The following is a 17946-nucleotide window of genomic DNA, read 5'->3' on the forward strand; positions in this document are numbered from 1 at the left end:
TATAGGGGGGTGCGTGTGGGGGTAGTCACACCCCCTGAGGTTAGAAAAGCTCCACTACCACATAACTAATTGCCTAGAAAAATCTTCAAACTATAAGAACTCGCACCCTCCAATTTTTTTAGCAAACATCCATTACCTCACCCCCAAAATTTTCACAACTGTAGTGAGAATATAATCAACAACAAAAAAAAAAAAAAATGGAAAAAAAAACTAATAAAAAATATTCCAATAAACCAACGTTTTTTTTTTACTTCTCTTTTTTCTGTTACAAAATTATCATTTATCATTTATTTTGAGTCCAAAACCATTAAAGAGGGACAAATGTGTATTTGAAGATTTGATGTGTTAATGAGACTAAAACAAATAGCCAAAGGCCCAAAGCCCAACCGGTCAATTTGTATAATTCTAATCACCCATAACAAACCCATAAGCTCTTCCTCATTTCTTTCACTCTCAATTCTTAAACAAGCGTCAGACCTCAACCCAAACAAAAAACAAAAAACAAAAAACAAAAAACAAAATCATAAAGGACTTGTGACGTAGCTTGTTGCACGCTTGTCCTAATTATTTGTAAAACTCGTTATCATTATCAATAAAATTTTCACTTAAAAAAAACAAAAAACAAAAAACAAAACAAAACAAGGTAATTTTTTACTTTCAATGTTAATCTTTTGTAGTTTTCTCCACATGATAGTAGGGTTATATAGACTTATAGTATTATAGAAAGTTAACAATTTATTGAATTGTTGTAGACTTGTGGACTAGATTATGTAGATATATATAGACATAGCGTTTGTCCTAATTATTTGTAAACTTATTATCATTCTTAATAAAATTTTCACTTAAAAAAAAACAAAAAACAAATATATAACAAAACAAAACAAGACAATTTTTTACTTTCAATGTTAATCTTTTATAGTTTTCTCTACATAATCGTAGGGTTATATAGACTTATAGTATTATAGGAAGTTAACAATTTGTTAAATTGTTATAGCCTTGTGGACTAGATTATATTATGTAGATATATATAGACATAGTAGTATCAATTGATGCCTTAAGTGCTTAAGTAATTAACTTTGTCAGTCAATATTAAATTCTTAGTAGTCAACACACTCTAGTTTTGTGAATTGAAATAAATACATAATTTTGTTGATATTTATTGTTTAGACCTTCTAACAAAAAATAATAATAATAAAATTGCATGGTTTTATTTTTTTTGAGGGTGGGGTGGGGTGTGCACATAATCTCGCACCCCCTAGTTTAGAATCCTGGCTCCGTCCCTGTGTACATCCACCCTGATACTTGTTTGGGCTCTGAACCAGACTCCTCTGATCCACTCACATTGGGAAAAAAAACATGTAAGTTAAGCTCTATCTATTTGTTCACATATCTTGTTTGGCAAGGCATAAGTAGACATGGCATAGGTAGGCATTGCTTGAGCAACTGCTTGGACTAAAATTGATCTTCCAGTTTTTGAGATTGAGGACCCAATGATTTTTTAGAGAACTTTGTTAGCAAGATAACCAAACTCTTCTAATTTATTCCTATTCACTACTATAGGGACACCAAGGTACTTTAATTTTTAGATTTAATAAACAACTTGACTCCCCAAAAGTTTTTGAGAGCATCTTGGTGTTGTGTGTGCACATTATTGCTGCAAAACATACTTGTTTTATCATAGTTTATCTATATATGTAAAGTGATTTTGTAAACTTGGAAAGCTCTAGCTTACAATATATATATCGAGCAGGTTTCGTTTACCACACTTTTTATACCATAGTTTATACTACACTCCCCTACAAAATGAGTTAAAGGCTAATAATTTGTGGATATGATCTACTAATCATAGATAGCATCTACACAAAAATTCATCTCATTTGGAAATCTCTAACCTAGTTAAAAATCATTGTCAACTTTGATTTTTTTTAACTGGTCAGATTATTTGATTTTGCAATTATTTTTTGACATAGTTAAACATTATCAAATGAGTTGAAATTTTATAGAGGTGATCTTCATGGTTAATTGAACACATCCACAAAAAACTAGGTTATAATTCGTGTTGTAGGTGAAGTTGTGGGGCATGGTATAAACTATGGTATAAAAAGTATGGTAAACGGAACCTGTTTGTATATATATATATATATATATATGTCTTATTTTATTTTTTTGATAAAATGTATATGTCTTGGATTATCAGAAATATGAGCGAGAGGATTTTGCAAGCCAAAAAAAATAGAAGGTTAGTTAGGAAAAATACAAAAATAGTCCCTGGCCACAATAAAGATTTTCGAGTCCGGATTCAGAGAGGGTACCCACACAAAGCAACTTGTGTGCGCGCACCCATCCTACCTATATTAATATCCGTTTCTTCCAAGATGCTCATAGTGAACCACATCAACAAAGTTTTTAAAATAGTCTCTATTTGAAAAATAATTATTTGCCTTCTTACCAAACTAACCCTGAATTTGGCCTGCTCTCTAATTTAATATAAATTAAAATTGTCCTTTCATGTGTTATGCTAAAACAAAAAACAAAGCTACGCATTATTTCATTATTTCAAATGTACGCATGGAATAAAAAAAAAAATTCTAAAAAACAATGGATTAGTTAATTGATATGTATTAGTTATTGGATATGGATATGGATATGTATTAGTTAATAGATATGGATATGTATTAGTTAATAGATATGGATATGTTAAACTTCCAAGTGCTTCTCTTAAATATAGGCCCAGACATGATGGGTTTAAGAATAACAGGCCCGGCCACAAGTCGGGCTGCATGGCTAGTTCTCATTATATATTCTTTGGGATTGAGATTGTTTAACGAGGAATTAACCCCGTTTTCTTTTCAGTTACCGAAAATATAGTTATCAAAATATCTTTTCATTTGGTAACTAAACCAAGACAGAGTACTACTCATCAAAACAAATGTAAACATATCAAAAACAAACCAAAAAGAGTGAGAACGTGTGAATTCAGCCGCGAAAACTCATCTTCCTTTCCTACCCAAAAATAAATGATGCATCCTAATTAAGGACTGTCTTATAACTTTGATGGTCATTGTTGCTAGCAAACTTCCTTTTCATTGCCTTCTTCAGGCAGAGACTCGAGATAGCCTTTAAAGCTTCCTTGTAGCTCAGCTTGTCAAGTTTTTCTTCACACATTCTGTGTAAGATGTTATGTGTTCTGGAGCTCCCTAAGAAGTTCCTTTCCACGATGTACCTTATCTTCTTTGAGCTGTGTCCACAATATAATCTTAAAGCTCAATATAGGCAAACATGAAAACAGCAAAGTTAATAACAAAGCTGCCTCGCTATTGGGTGGTATACTGTCATCTCTCTCAAGAGCATGCATAAGTTGTTGATGAAGCATTTTTATCAATATGCTGCCAAGTCTTCTCGGTGTATGTTCTGGAAGTACTTTCACCTTGAAGTGGATTCTTTTCAAAAAGAGACATAAGGAGTCACCGTTAAGGAAAATTATATCTTCATTTAGAACCATGGTTATAGGGTGGAACTCGGGTAGGGTTAGCCCAAGCCCGATGGATTAAAACCAGACTTTTGTTGGTCCTGGGCTAACATGTCATATCTGTGGTCCGGGCTTGATTTTGTAAAATCAAAACCCGACTCAGTTTTGGGTTGGACTCGGGTTAGAATATCAAAAAACTGAAAAACTCGAGCCCGTGTGCATATGTACGTATATCTTTCAATCATTTTATTTTTGTAAAAAATAAAGTTGAGAATCTCTATTTTAGAGAGAATAATATAATCAACAAGGTTAGTTTCTCTTTCAAACAATCAAATCTCTTTGATTTCATTAGAAAATTTTAATCTTAGTGTTTTTTATCTCATAATTCCAAAAAAAACCAGAAAAGTTTGACCAACTCGACCCTACCTGAATTGGTCGGGTTAGGGCTTGGGCTGAAAATTTAAGGACCGACTAGGGTTTGGTCCCGGGCTCGGGTTGAAACATTTGAAACTCGTTTTGGACTCAGGTTATACCTCAACCCGACCCAATCTGCCCGAGTTCCACCCCCGCACGCATGGGAATTTTACAAATTGCACTGTTGTTCTTATGCAACTCTTGTAGCTCCTTAAAAAAATTCATAGACAGTGTCAAGTTCGGAGTTCGGATGCTCCCAGCATGTAGATGCAGATCGAAATGTGTTTTGTCCAAGCCAACTTGTGAAATTTGTCCCTTAGACCAGGATGAGGATCTTCTAGATTTTTCTTAGTGTATTCAATCACCATGTCTTCTTCTGCCAAATTTGTACCTTACATAAGCTTTTGAATGAGTTCAAGGGAGTCCTTTTGCTCTTGGTCATCAGATACTGGCCAGTTCTCTATGGTTGCCCATTCCCAGCGACTAATTTCCAATATCCATGCATCAAGTGCTAAACACCAGGACCGGTGGTTGAACTGGGGTCCAATTGGAACCGGTAAATTTTTGGTTCAGATTAGGTATAACTTGAATTTTTGGTTGGACGGACCATCGGTTTAAGTTTAAACCGTGGTTGAACACGCGAACCGATTGAACCGGTTCAGCTCTAAACCGGATCACCTTTATTAATTTTTTTTTGTTTTTTTTTTGAAAAATTTCAACCGATTGAACCGGTTCAGCTCTAAACCGGATCACCTTTATTAATTTTTTTTTGTTTTTTTTTTTGAAAAATTGATAATGTGGGGAGTTGAACGTAACAACTAAACCAGATAGTCCAAACTCCAAACCAACATGCTACTATGTGTTTCTTGTATAAGAAATTCGTTTTGATATATAATACCAATTAATATTGAATTAAAACATGTATTTATTCATTTTATTATTATAATTATTAAAAAATTTGCTAAATAAACATCAATCGGTCCGACCGAGTAGAACCATGGTTGAACTATTTTAACAAAAAATCGGCTCAATCACCAGTTAGGTTTTCAAAACATTGCTAAACACTGGACAGAACCCTGTTCTGTTGACAATACCTCAATGTGATTTTTCTCCATAAGATGTTTAATATGCAATCTATCATTACCAAATGGCTTACTACAATCTTATCAAAAAAAAAAAAATGGCTTACTACAGCAACAACAGCGACATCCAAAATTAAGTCAAGTTTTTTGTAGTTAGTGGAAGTTGTATACAAGTAGCACCACACAACAGCGTTCCTTGAGTCTCTTCAGAATCTCATCCTGATTACTTAAGATTTATTGGTATCTCTGAAGAAATATTTTTACGTTTGCCAAAAGGATCAAAGGCCATAAACAGATTTAAAATGTGGGGTTATGTACTTCTTTGTTCTCTATACAACCATGCAAGTTCATATGTTTTCCGACTTCCAAACCTTCCGCCAAAGCAGAAGTCCCACTTACAAATAAGTTTTCGCAACTTTATCGAAATGTTAGTCTCTCAAAACTATTCGATTGGAGACACACACAGTATAGCCGTTACTTGAGCTAGTACACCTTCTCTCTCTTTCGGATTTGATTGGATTTGTTTAGATTCAGTTACCAAAAGAAAAGACTCAGATAGCTATATTTTCGGTAACTAAAATGAAACGGTGTAAATTGACTTAATTCTACGTTAAACAATCCCAATCCCAAAGAATATCTAACGAGAATGGGTGCGCCCTCTCAGAATCCGGACTCAAGATTTCCTAACTATTTTTTGTGGGTCAAACGAACAAAACCGAAATCCTTTTTCTGCTTTGTTCTGTTTTGGGCTACGCCAGATTTATAGGAGCATGGGCGCTATAAAGTTGGAAACTTGGAGTGCAGTGCATAATTTTCTGATTATAATATGTGATTCGATCATTATCAGATATTTCAGGTCAAGGAAGTAGAAAAATGCTTTCAAGTTTAATTCTTCATCATAGGGTCTTGTTGGTCTTCTTTTTTGCATTGGCTGCAAATGCTAATATCGAAGTATTTGATGTGAGGAAGTTTGGGGCTGTGGGTGATGGTAAAACGGACTGCAGCAAGGTGAGTAGTTTTAGACACAGTTTTTCCCATCGTTGGGTGTTGAAACCAGGCTCAACATTGAGGCTAGGCAGTAGGCAGCACAATACTTCCATCCACTTGAAGTCATGTGCAATACTTGAACCCATGACTACAAGAATGACTATGATAAACGCCAACCACTTGAGCTATTCTGCTGGCTGGAGTATTGTATACGTAGTTTAAGAATCAATTGTAGTGTTAAGTAGCTATTTAATAGTTGCGTTCTTGAGTTTTAACGATTATAGACTAAATCCTATTTATGGTTTATATATGTAGGCCTTTTTGCAAGCTTTTGAAATGGCATGTGCATGGGAAGGAGATGCAGTTGTTTACATACCAGTAGGAACTTACTATGCAGGTCTAACAATTTTTAACGCGCAAAAGGATCGTTGTAAGTTTCATACAGTCAGGTTTCAAGTAGAAGGATTAGTTAAGGCACCAACTGATCTTTCTGGTGATAGCTGGATTAAATTTCGATATATCAAACAAATGACACTTGATGGAGGTGGCATATTCGACGGCCAAGGAGCTTCGGCGTGGCCGAACAAACTTCAATCTGCTGTAAGGCCTTTGAATTTTATTTTTTCAGATATATAATTTTACTAATGGGAAAAACACCTGTGTTGAAAATGTTCTTTGCATGCTGAAAAATTTGCGCTTGGAATTCTAAATGTTAATTAGACATGGAAAAAAAAACGTATACAAATCATCCTAAATTATGTCGTGGCAGCGTGGCTAAAGTTACACACTGTAACACTCTTGGTCTCTTGTATTTAGTTGTATCTCCCTGGTTGCCAATGCTGAAATTGTTTTAGCTAAGGTTGTATTGGTCAGATTTGTGTATCAAAATACCTACTATGTTATTTTTTTCATGTCTGCTAATAGTGTCTACATTAAATACAAAAAGATTGTAGTGCCTTTTTTTGAAATCTTGATGTCTAGAATTTGATTCGTTTCCATATTTTCAACAGTCATTAAGATTTGATTCCGTCACCGATTCAACAGTCAACGGGATACAGTCAGTGAACAGCAAGGGTGTCCACATAAACCTTTCCCAATGCAAAAATATGACTTTCGACTCAGTAACAATCACTGCACCTGGAGATAGCCCCAACACCGATGGGATTCACATAGGCATCTCGAGCTCGATTAACATCATGCATTCAACGATAGGCACAGGCGATGACTGCATCTCCTTGAGTTCAGGTAGCAAAGACATCTACATTGCCAATCTGACTTGTGGACCAGGGCATGGTATTGGTGTTGGTAGCCTTGGAGGATTACTTAATGAGCAGAATGTGAAAGGAGTGGTAGTAAGGAATTGCACCCTCATTGGTACTACGAATGGCGTAAGGATTAAAACATGGGCTAAATCGAATCCTAATCTCGTCCGAAATATAACTTTTGAAGATATATTCATGGACAACGTTGCAAATCCGATTTTCATTGATCAAGAGTACTGTCCATCTCAAACTTGCGATCCCAAGGTACTATAACATGCAATTCACACTCCTTTAATATCTCTCAAACTCAAAATGATCGAATTTAACTAATTACTTGATTGAATTTTCTTTTTCTAGTACTCCTCGAACGTTCAGATTAATGATGTTCACTATAGGAATATATGGGGCACATCTACGACGAAGCTTGCAGTAAATTTTGTTTGTAGCCAAACTGTGCCTTGTCAAGAGCTCGAGCTCAAGGAAATCAACTTAAAATACAATGGCAAAGATGGACCAGTGGCAGCGTCGTGTAGTAATGCCAGAGGCGTCACTGTCGGCCAAGTGAACCCCCAATCTTGTCTGCAATAACTTTTTCACTGAGGTTATTGCTTAGGAAACACAACAGTTGTAATTTTTCATTGTTTCATTATCTGAAACCTCCATATTTATGTAGCCCAATATCACTAATGGGTTTGTTTGATCAAACATCTTCTATCGGGTCTAGATTGTTTCTATGAATCCGAATCTGGCCGTTTGATAGTTAGAAAATCTAATTCGAACATTATACATTATTGTTCATTTCTGGAATACATGCTGCAAAGGATATTAACTCAGCAGTAAACATAATTCAAGATCTCATCTATTGACGTGGTTTAAGTTTATCAGAATGGGAGCAGGGCTTATTTTAATCTCATAATATTAAGCAACAAGTATCCGATGTTCTCAGGGCAGTCCCCTCTTTCTGAATATTTGGAAATACTGTGAAGGTTCAAGGGGAAGCATAGAACTGATCCCAACAAAAAAGTGGTTGAGCATAGAAGACTGACAAAAATTTCCTTTCAATGTGAAGACTTTGAGGTAGGACGCCGCACAAACTCAAAAATCTTGCATCTCTCCTTACAATGTGAGGTAAGCTTGGTACACTCTGATGGTTGTTACTTGTTTCAGCTGAAGTTCTAAATTTGTCCAGTACGTCCAAGTTGGACAACATCACATTAGATATAAGGGAGGGATTATCAGATCTTTTACGAAAATACTTCAGATCTCGCTACAAGGTGGTTAAGTGAAGGCTCTCTGGTTAGTGCGTCTTATCCCAGACTCCTTTGAACTGTGGGGTATGCACGAGCCCACTAGGCTCATTTCGAGGTAGAACGGGAAATCACTTTGTTGAGATATGGAGGCGTGGTAAAAGGGATCCTCTAAAACTTATGCAAGACAGAGAGTTCACAAATTCAAAGACGGTTGAGTTTTCACCAATTTCCATTTAAGTAAATCATAAATTAACAGACTTGCAAAATGTCTATCATCAAACAATGAAATGAAAACCAACACTACAAAAATGGTGATATAGTTGACACCGTCCCATCAAGCCAAACCCACTTACCCAAGACTGCATTTGCAACAATTTCTTAGCCCTTTAAATTCACCTAGCTAGTAAAGTCTCCTTACTGTTCGTGAAAAGTAGGAGGCGAACTCAAACCCACTCCAGTGTGATCCACCAAATACGTATAAAAAATAGGTGGAAAATCTAGATAACCAAGAGCTTCCTCAGGATAACATTAATGCAGGCTATGCCTTTTAAGTAAATGATAATGTAACATGATCCATGCCAACAAAAGAAAAACAAAGCACCGCGATGCAAATCAAAACTTCATACTGCAGGACATCACCAATCACAGTACATGTCAGATAAAGCAACTCCGGAGTCTAAAACTGCTGCAAGTTGTTGGACTTCATAATCCAGTATCCAATCTTCTATATCAAGCTCCGGACTACTGTATAGAGCAAAATCATGAAGTAGATGAGAAAATCTAATTCAAAACACATGTATCTTAACTAAAATCATCAGATTAGAAAAATAGAGGATTAAGTCTGATGAACTTAACTGGGAAGGTAGAGGATACAATGTTCTATACCATCTCCTATTATTGATGCTCCGCTTACTGTAAATGAACAGAAAATGTGAATGCAAGCAGCAGAAGTTTAAACTACCTCTACTTGAAAAATTATGTATAATAAGGTTTGTACGAGTAACAATGTATAAACCTATAAAGCAGAAGCCCGTCAAAATAGACCTAAAAATCCCAATGATAAAGGTGGTTCCCTTAAACCAATGTCTGTGTATAACAATAATGGTTATCTTATCTACATCACCGATAAAAAACATACACACCATCAAAACAAAACTGGTACATATGAAGAAATTCGTACTTCTAAGTTAATTGACAGGTGGCTCAATCACAACTCCTGATTCTGAGAGCATCTTCGACGCAATTACTTGATTTGGAGTGCAAAGTGATGTCATCCACTTAAAAGATGATGCTAATTGAAGTATGAAAATTTTTCTACACCAACGCACCACACTCCAAATTATTGTTTTATAATGAAATCTATCCTATAGACACAATTCACTCACGGTAAAATATTACGACTCCTCTTTCCTTGACACCACCCCATATCTCGTCTATATGCCTTAAATCTTTCTACAGATAAAAAAAGAAGCTTAATTCCACCCTTTTCTAATCCCAATTTTAGCACAATGAATTTTGGTGTAAATTCGATCATCTCTTCATGAAATTGGGAGGGATGAGTCAAATTAAGATCAAACACTACTTGCTCATTTCATTCAAACAAATCACACGATAATTGGGCATTTGTTGGAGAAAATGGAAGAAGAATCAAATTGGGGTGGCTCAAAACCTGGACGCAAGGTGAAGAATCGTCCAAGAGGTGCAGCCCATGATAAATTGATTTCCGATTACTTCTCCAACCATTCTATCTTTGAGGATGATTAATTTCTTATCAGATTTTGCATGCGCCAAAACTTGTTCGAGCGTATATACTTTGCCGTTGTAGATCACGACGATTATTTCAAACAAAAGTGTGATGCTGTTGGTAAGGCATGAGATTCGTAGAGTGTTGTTTTCTATTTTCCATCCCCTCCACAACTGAAGCACACACTTGCAGAGAAAATCATATGTTTTTAACATATCAACACACGATCTTTGAATTAAAAATTATTCATAGTGATATAAAAGTAATTAAATTTGGTTATTTGCACATGTGGCAAGTTGGGGCAGTTGGGGCAGCTAGTATGGAGTGGTACTTAATAAAGCAAATCAAGCTCTATATTTGACCCCCAAAATGGAGTGTGGTGAGTTGTCAACTTGATATAGAGTATGGGTTGATGTGGAAAATTTGAGCTTCCCACTCTACACGTAGGACAATAGAGTAGCATTGAAGATGCTCTGATGGGTACTGCCCTCAGAAACCACTTAGGGTTGATCTTAAGAGGATTGGGAACAAAAAATTAAGGAAAACCAGGAAAAAATTAGATTAAAATGATGTAGGATTTCTAGCCTCTTTTTCTTGCGTCAGATTAGAAATTGGACTTATTATTAATTAGGAATTTATAATATTTAGTATTTTCTATTATTAGTTTAATTAGATTTGGAAGTTTCGGTTTCTTGGTTATCAAGTAAAGCTTATCTATATAAGGAGGCCAATTGTAGTTTGGGAGGAACCAATTCAATTATCAATTATCAAATTATTAAATCTCTCAAAACCTAATATACTTTTCTCCCTCAAACTTCTACTATTCTTCAATTCAATCTTCTTCCTCCTTGAAATCTATTCTGCTTTTGAGGATCTCCGCATCCTTTTGTTCTCTTTCTCTATTTGTTCCGCATCATAAACAAAATGGAGTTAAATACAATAGAAACAATCTTACATGTTATTCATTACAAAACCCTACTAGAGTCTGCAGTAGGGCTGGTAATGCATGGACTGATGGACCTGTTATTTTTGCTACTTTCCACTGGCGATTAAGCGTAATATTTCTTAATGGGTGGGTGAGAGGGTTCATTCAAAGAGTTTTTGGACCACCTTCTGCTAATCGAACAGTTTTAATAGTATTACTTTAATGATGTTAAGCTCTAAAAGGAAATGACATAAACAGAGTTCTTGTAGTTCGAACCTTCCCCACCCCACTCTTTTCTTGGAGTTGTGCACTTCACCAAGGTATGTTATAAATGTCCAATGTTTATTCAAGGGAGATGAGTACATTAAAATAGTGAGGTTACTGCAGGTGCCCAAACAGAACTGCCACATTGCTCTCAACCAAGCACACTATGCACACTATAAATGTCTCAATATAGTTGCTATCATCAGGAGGCAAATTCCTAGATTCACTGAAATATCATTCAAGCATGCCTATAGGGAAGTAAATCGAGCTGCTGATCATCTAGCAAAACTGTCTATTTCTTTTCCTGGTGATCACTTTAGATTCATACCTCCACTATGTAATTCCTTAAATCAAATAGTAGATGAGGATGTAATTTTAACTTATTTAAGAGACTAATACAGGTCAGGATCTGCCTAATCCCAGCAACTTTTCAAGAAAAAAAAGCACACTACGCACGCTAGCCCACATGAAGAACACAAAGCAAACAAAAATCACAGGAACATAATAAAAGGAACCTTTCCCTATTCTTTCATTCTCTCAAAGTCATGTTCTTGAACGGTTCCCAAATTAACTACCTCCCCCTGTTTATTGGTTTATGGAGATGCAATGGCTGGCTTAAATCTTTGCACATAATTTATCACCCAATAGTTACTTCCAAAATACTGCATCTCTAGAAACCTTCTAGAATACTGATAATCATTACTCGTAAGTTCTATACCTCGACACATTTCTTACACTATATCGAACATAAAGTATACGGCTATTTTTTAAAACTCTGTAGTTCAAAGATGATTCTATGGCGTGTCTCATAGCTGCTAAGGCGTTGCATAACCTATGCAACATATCAGCACAACTAGTACAAGTGAACTCAAGGCCTTCTGAGTCACCCATGACAGCTTGCCATAAAACTATTGGTGATACAGGTAAAAAAGGCATGCCACCTAAAGATGTGAGTTTTGTGGGGCACTCAGTTGTTTATATAGGAATGTCTAAGGCATGCATATCATTTACATTTAGTACGCAAACACACAAACCCATAATAAACTTAATGATCTTTTGCTTAATATACTCTCAACTCTCAAGTGATAAGCCATACTAAATCATCCACAATAAGTAACAAACATAAAACATTACAAGGATATGGTTCAATCATTAATACCATCAGAAACAACAAAGCTGTTGAGACATACAGTTATGTGAAAGTGCATTAAATTTACATGGTATAGTATAAGGAAAGTAAGAAAATTGATATTGTAGTAGTTTCACTTACCTAGTCGTCGGTCCTATGATATCCGTGAGTGAAACAAAGCTTTCCACATGAGTGATCGCTTCAAATCTGGCTGGAAGTTTGTGAATCCTAATTTTCCTAAGACTTCTCCATTTGGGGTAGTAACAAACCAGAGATTCACCATTCTCGACCAACAACAACTCACCAGTCTCTAAAAATTTGAGAGGATACATATTTAAGCTGTCCAGTCTCAATTCTTGTCGAGAAATGACGTATTCTTTAGCCCACGAACCCTTTACACCGTAATCTTTCATTACCCAAATCTCAATCAGGTCATTAGATGAGAAATCAAACAAACATAAGAACCTTCTTAAATCCCCCAAACTAAGTCTGAAAGCCTCGGAAACAACCCCAACTCCAGGCGGAGGTGGTATTGCAACAAATTCTTCTCTACTAATATTAAACGAGATTATAAGTTCAGAAACATTCAGACCAATGTAATCATCAGTCATCCAGTGAAGAGCACCATGAACAAACACAGATGACGATTTACCACGAAGTGGGTAAGAAACATCTCCAAGTTTCCTCCACACACCCGTACCAAGTGTATATATCTCAGCCTCCAATTTAAAAAAAGCATTACCCTCAACATAATCAATCGACTCAAACAACATTCTAATCACCTTATACACATTACTAACTTCATCATAACCAAACCCAGACACAATATCAAAATTCGTACGTTTAGAAGCTTCAGGTAACTTAACATACTCACCAATAACCGGATTACAAACATATATAGGATCATAATAAAACTGTTCAGATAAACAAATCAAACCATTACACGAACCAACAACCTCAAACTCAAAATCCAACGGATAAAACCTCGGCTTAACTACATTTACACAATCAAGACTCCCACTCTTTTCATACTCCAACAAATGTATATCACTACGAAGTTCATCACCTGCAAACCTTACATGTAACAAAATGCTGGCACAAAATTCGGGATTCATTCTAATCGTATTTGCAATATGCATGCTGGTAAAACGAGGATGATGGACTAGTTTACGCCATGTTTTACATACCGACCGACACCGGGCAAGTGATGGAATAGGTAGTCTTGATATAATATCAAGAAATATATCAAATGGTAATCTTAACATGACACCACTCACTTCGTCATTTTCTTGTTCTAGTGTTTCAATCTCAACTTGTAATAAATTTTCATTGTCGTCGAAAAAGTTGGTGTCATTGTCAGTGTCAGTGGAGTAGAATGGGGTGTGTGATGAATTTGAGGAAGTGGAAATTTGGTAATTAAAAGGGGTGTAAACATCGTGGTGATAGAAAGGGAAATTGTTGTAAAACATATGGGGGTGATAGATGGGAAAGTTAGTTTGGTCTTGAATGTCGTGAGTCAGTTTCTTTTTCTGTTTTGTGTCAGGTTTGGTCGGTGGGTAATTTTGCTTGCGGCGTTCTTCTAGTGCTTTGATTTTTAATGCACCTTTTTTCTTCATCATTTTTTTTTGGATGATAATAAATAAATAAATTTGAAATTGTAGGGAGGATGAGGAATGTGTTTTGAGGTGGAACAGAAATGTGATTTGAATTTAGGGATTTTGAGTGGTGTGTGGGTTTTGGGTCAAGAGGACCCGGTTCCAGATGGGCCTAGGGCCCATTCCACATCTTTTTTAGTGCTCTGTATAGAAATGCGCTTGCTTTTATTTGGGTTTTTTTTTGGCCATTGACTCGTAAATTTCGATGGCGAACAAAAACTTAATGCATAGTGGAGTAGTGGACGGTGCACTCAAAGGACTCAGCGGCCAAGAGCCTCCACGGAACAAATTTACAACCAATCCAGTTTAGTGCATTCGAAGGTTCCTTGATTTAAGGGTTCTGTGTATCAATCCAGCATGACTCATGACACCAAATTTGAAAAAGAAAAGGAATTGGTGAATTAGTCCAGCCCACTCCAGCAGAAGCCAAAAAGTAATTCTGTCAAAGGCATAATGATAATGTCGTAAAATGGCGCCATGGTTACCGGCTTGTGCTCTAACAATTTCTCACGTGAGGGGGCACGTGCAATAGATTCGTTGACTTGTGGTGTCACCCAACAGTCACAATGACATAAGACAAAGTTTTCCAAGGCCGACAAGAAGGAAGACATCATCACAACGCCATCATAGCCTCATCATATTGAGGAAGACCCAGCTAATGATCTTCAAGCTAAGATTGAGAAACTCTAAAATGCATGTGGCGTGGTCAGCCGCCACTCAACCTTAGACTTTGGTCTCAGACTATCAGTATCAATTATTTAATTCTCATTCAAGGTGGAAGCATGGAACAATCCATGCTGTGCCTATAAATACACTGAAAACCTGCATTTCGAACAACATGTTGAATACGTTTATTAAATATCTACAACCACATCTGTTTGTAAGAAATATGTCTACAACAATCAGAGAACCTCGTCAAGTAGTTAGGAAGTTTTTGGCAAAACCTCAACATGAAGGAGAAGGAGCTGTGGTTAGAAGAAGCATTGGAAGGTACCAAAAAGCAAAAACATGCACCATATTAAGTTGATTTTGATTTTGATTTTTGGTTCTTTTAGATATTTGAGCCTATATATATGATCAATGGGAACTTGATATATTTTTCAGGCCAGAGTTGAAATACTTTGATCCGTTTCTTCTTTTGGATGAATTCTCAGGTATGTAGGTATCTCTTTGTTTCCACATTATGATTCAGAATAAGATATAAAGAACGAGAACTAAATTCTGTGTTTGTTATTGGGTAACTCTGCAGTTTCTGCACCCGCTGGATTTCCTGATCATCCACACAGAGGTCTAGCTTGTTTACAACTTAACATATTTAGTTTTTTTGACAGTACGTTTTGTGTTATAAAGTAATCATACATTTATTCAGTTATGCTATAACATCTCTGTGTTCTGGTTTACAGGGTTTGAGACAGTGACCTATATGTTGAAGGTAAGCTTCAAGCAATGATGCGGGCTTTATATATTTACTTATTATAATTTCTAAATAGATTGCTCAGACTCAGACGGCTAGGCCGGGGCCTGTTTTTAACTTTATTAACTCATAAAGAACCAGGATCATGCCTAAACTAACAACTTTGGGGTTTCACCAAGTATTAACAAACAAAATAAGTTGAAAAACTTGTGATAAAAATACCCGGATGACTTGCAGTCATTACCAAACTACTATTTCAGATCCAATTGTTAGTAATCTCTACTGAAATTGATATATATTTTATGTGCCAGTTGACCACAAAAAGCTAGGATTTGTCGTGTATGTAGTGCACTTAGTTTCACTTGCATTTGTTAGAAAGCATTTGAACTCTCGCCTTAGAGGCTTAGAGCAAGTCCAATGCACGAGATAAAACAAATGCTGAAGTCAATTTAGTACCAATTGGACCAGAATCGCAACCTAATGCCAGCGGTTATCCCTGCGTCACTTGGCAACAAGAAAGACCAACATTTTTTTTGTTTATGTACAGTTTTCTTTTATTTTTTCCATAAGTACTTTTTAATAGGTAGTCAACCACTCAGTGGTGTACTAACATGGTGGTTGGATTAAGGATGTACTGTGAAATTACTTATACCTGCTACAACTAATAGCCAAAAGTTATACATATCAAAGATAGCTAATCAATAGAAAATGCGCTAAAACAACTTTTGATTACAGGGAGCAGTCACACATGAAGACTTCCGAGGCCACAAAGGAACCATACAAGAGGGAGACTTGCAATGGATGACTGCAGGAAAAGGGATAGTGCATTCTGAAATGCCTGCAAGGCAAGGGACTCAAAAAGGTTTACAATTGTGGGTCAACCTCTCTTCCAAAAACAAAATGTAAGAAACGACGATATTCCTTAATAAATTTTCTAATCGAATTATAATCGTCCAGGGCCGTCAGTACATAAGACTGCGTTAGCGATTGGAAAAATTTGTTGCCAAGTACCATGAACTTAATTTGCTCGTTTTATCACTTTGAGCCATGAAAGTTTTTTTTTTTTTTTTTGTTCGATTTGTCCCATGAATTTCTTTAAACGTGTCACTTTGGGCCACTGTTAGCATATGAGACTAGTTAAATGTATTCCTTACCGTTAAGGTGATATTAACCACTATATATATATATATATATATATATATATATGTTTAGTTGAAGTTGCAAAAACCTTATGGAAAAAAAAAAGTTGAAGTTGCAAATGTATCTTCAATTTCTTCATTATATACCTACAGTTTTCCTAATAGTCGCGCAGTGGAACTTACTTTGCTTCACTTTTCTCAGGATTGAGCCAGGATATCAAGAGCTACAAAGTAAGGACATTGCAGAAGTCAGCAAAGATGGTGTTAAGGTCCGTGTCATAGCAGGGGAGGCCTTGGGGACTCAGTCGTCAATCTACACCAGGACACCTACTATGTATTTGGACTTTACTCTAGACCCAGGGGCCAATCTTCAGCATCTAATTCCTCCCACATGGAACTCATTTATCTACATCCTAGATGGAGAGGGGGCTTTTGGAAACTTGTCGTCGTCTTTCACTGCACACCATGTACTAGTTCTAGGCTCTGGGGATGGCCTGGAAGCATGGAATAATTCGTCTGAGCCTCTTAGGTTCGTATTAGTTGGAGGTGAACCATTAGGCGAACCTGTTGTGCAACTTGGACCATTTGTGATGAATACACAAGAAGAGATTAACAAGACCTTAGAAGATTATCGGCGTCATATCAATGGGTTCGAGAGGGCGAAACACTGGAGATCACAAGACCATTATTGAGGTTTAGTTTGCTGCATCTACTATCTATATACTAAAGTAGAGACCTTTAAAGGAGGATTTTCTCTCTCCTATGTAGTACTCTAATATGAGAGTTAGTCTTTTTTCTATTATATATGGCACTCTAATATGAAAGATAGTATTTTCTAATAACCTACAATCCCACGTACATAAAACCTCTTTGGAGAGTTTGAGTGTATTTCTAATTTTTATATTTGGAGAGTTTGAGTATATTTTCAAATCTTATATATTTGATCAAATAAAAAAAAAAAAATTACTAAAAAAATAGGTGATTTGTAAAAGGTGATTTTCTATTACTACCAATTAAACACTTTTAGTGTTCCAATTCTTATATATTTGATTAAATAAAAAAAATTGCTAAAAAATAGATGATTTGTAGAAAATAGGTGATTTGTAAAAACTAATTTATATTTGATCAAATAAAAAAGAATTGCTAAAAAAATAGGTGATTTGTAGAAGCTAATTCCTTATTACAAATCATACAATTTTAGTATCTATGATA

The 17946-nt window shown here is 35.9% G+C and overlaps 3 protein-coding genes across 3 annotated transcripts; 2 read left to right on the forward strand and 1 right to left on the reverse strand.

The window, feature by feature from the left end:
- Positions 1 to 5709: 5709 nt before the first annotated feature.
- LOC147503888 (exopolygalacturonase-like) lies at positions 5710 to 8012 on the forward strand. The gene is made up of 4 exons (XM_086604011.1): positions 5710 to 5973; positions 6268 to 6552; positions 6963 to 7478; positions 7572 to 8012. Exons 1-4 carry the CDS (start codon positions 5839 to 5841, stop codon positions 7800 to 7802), a joined length of 1167 nt encoding a protein of 388 aa, XP_086460137.1. The 5' UTR covers positions 5710 to 5838; the 3' UTR covers positions 7803 to 8012.
- A 954-nt stretch (positions 8013 to 8966) lies between these two features.
- On the reverse strand, positions 8967 to 14228 carry LOC147503889 (F-box protein At3g07870-like). The gene is made up of 3 exons (XM_086557035.1): positions 12668 to 14228; positions 9320 to 9376; positions 8967 to 9208 (listed from the first exon to the last, which is right to left on the reverse strand). The coding sequence occupies exons 1-3, from the start codon at positions 14143 to 14145 to the stop codon at positions 9100 to 9102; spliced, it is 1644 nt and encodes a 547-aa protein (XP_086413161.1). The 5' UTR covers positions 14146 to 14228; the 3' UTR covers positions 8967 to 9099.
- Positions 14229 to 14848: 620 nt separating this feature from the next.
- On the forward strand, positions 14849 to 17576 carry LOC147503890 (pirin-like protein). Its single transcript, XM_086557036.1, has 6 exons — positions 14849 to 15171; positions 15286 to 15335; positions 15431 to 15469; positions 15585 to 15613; positions 16331 to 16497; positions 16937 to 17576. The coding sequence occupies exons 1-6, from the start codon at positions 15020 to 15022 to the stop codon at positions 17424 to 17426; spliced, it is 927 nt and encodes a 308-aa protein (XP_086413162.1). The 5' UTR covers positions 14849 to 15019; the 3' UTR covers positions 17427 to 17576.
- Positions 17577 to 17946: the final 370 nt, after the last annotated feature.

This window comes from Coptis chinensis, chromosome 4, assembly GCF_015680905.1.
Source record: "Coptis chinensis isolate HL-2020 chromosome 4, ASM1568090v1, whole genome shotgun sequence".
NCBI classification, from domain to species: Eukaryota; Viridiplantae; Streptophyta; class Magnoliopsida; order Ranunculales; family Ranunculaceae; genus Coptis; species Coptis chinensis.

Coding starts and splice junctions, on each gene's coding strand:
- LOC147503888 (XM_086604011.1), top strand. CDS start 5,839: ATGCTTTCAAGTTTAATTCTTCATCATAGGGTCTTGTTGGTCTTCTTT. Junction 6,553..6,962: donor CGAACAAACTTCAATCTGCT/GTAAGGCCTTTG, acceptor TATTTTCAACAG/TCATTAAGATTTGATTCCGT. Junction 7,479..7,571: donor CTCAAACTTGCGATCCCAAG/GTACTATAACAT, acceptor TTCTTTTTCTAG/TACTCCTCGAACGTTCAGAT.
- LOC147503890 (XM_086557036.1), top strand. CDS start 15,020: ATGTTGAATACGTTTATTAAATATCTACAACCACATCTGTTTGTAAGA. Junction 15,336..15,430: donor TCTTTTGGATGAATTCTCAG/GTATGTAGGTAT, acceptor GTAACTCTGCAG/TTTCTGCACCCGCTGGATTT. Junction 16,498..16,936: donor CTCTCTTCCAAAAACAAAAT/GTAAGAAACGAC, acceptor CACTTTTCTCAG/GATTGAGCCAGGATATCAAG.
- LOC147503889 (XM_086557035.1), bottom strand. CDS start 14,145: ATGATGAAGAAAAAAGGTGCATTAAAAATCAAAGCACTAGAAGAACGC. Junction 9,377..12,667: donor ATCATAGGACCGACGACTAG/GTAAGTGAAACT, acceptor GTTCATTTACAG/TAAGCGGAGCATCAATAATA. Junction 9,209..9,319: donor TTGTATCCTCTACCTTCCCA/GTTAAGTTCATC, acceptor TGCTCTATACAG/TAGTCCGGAGCTTGATATAG.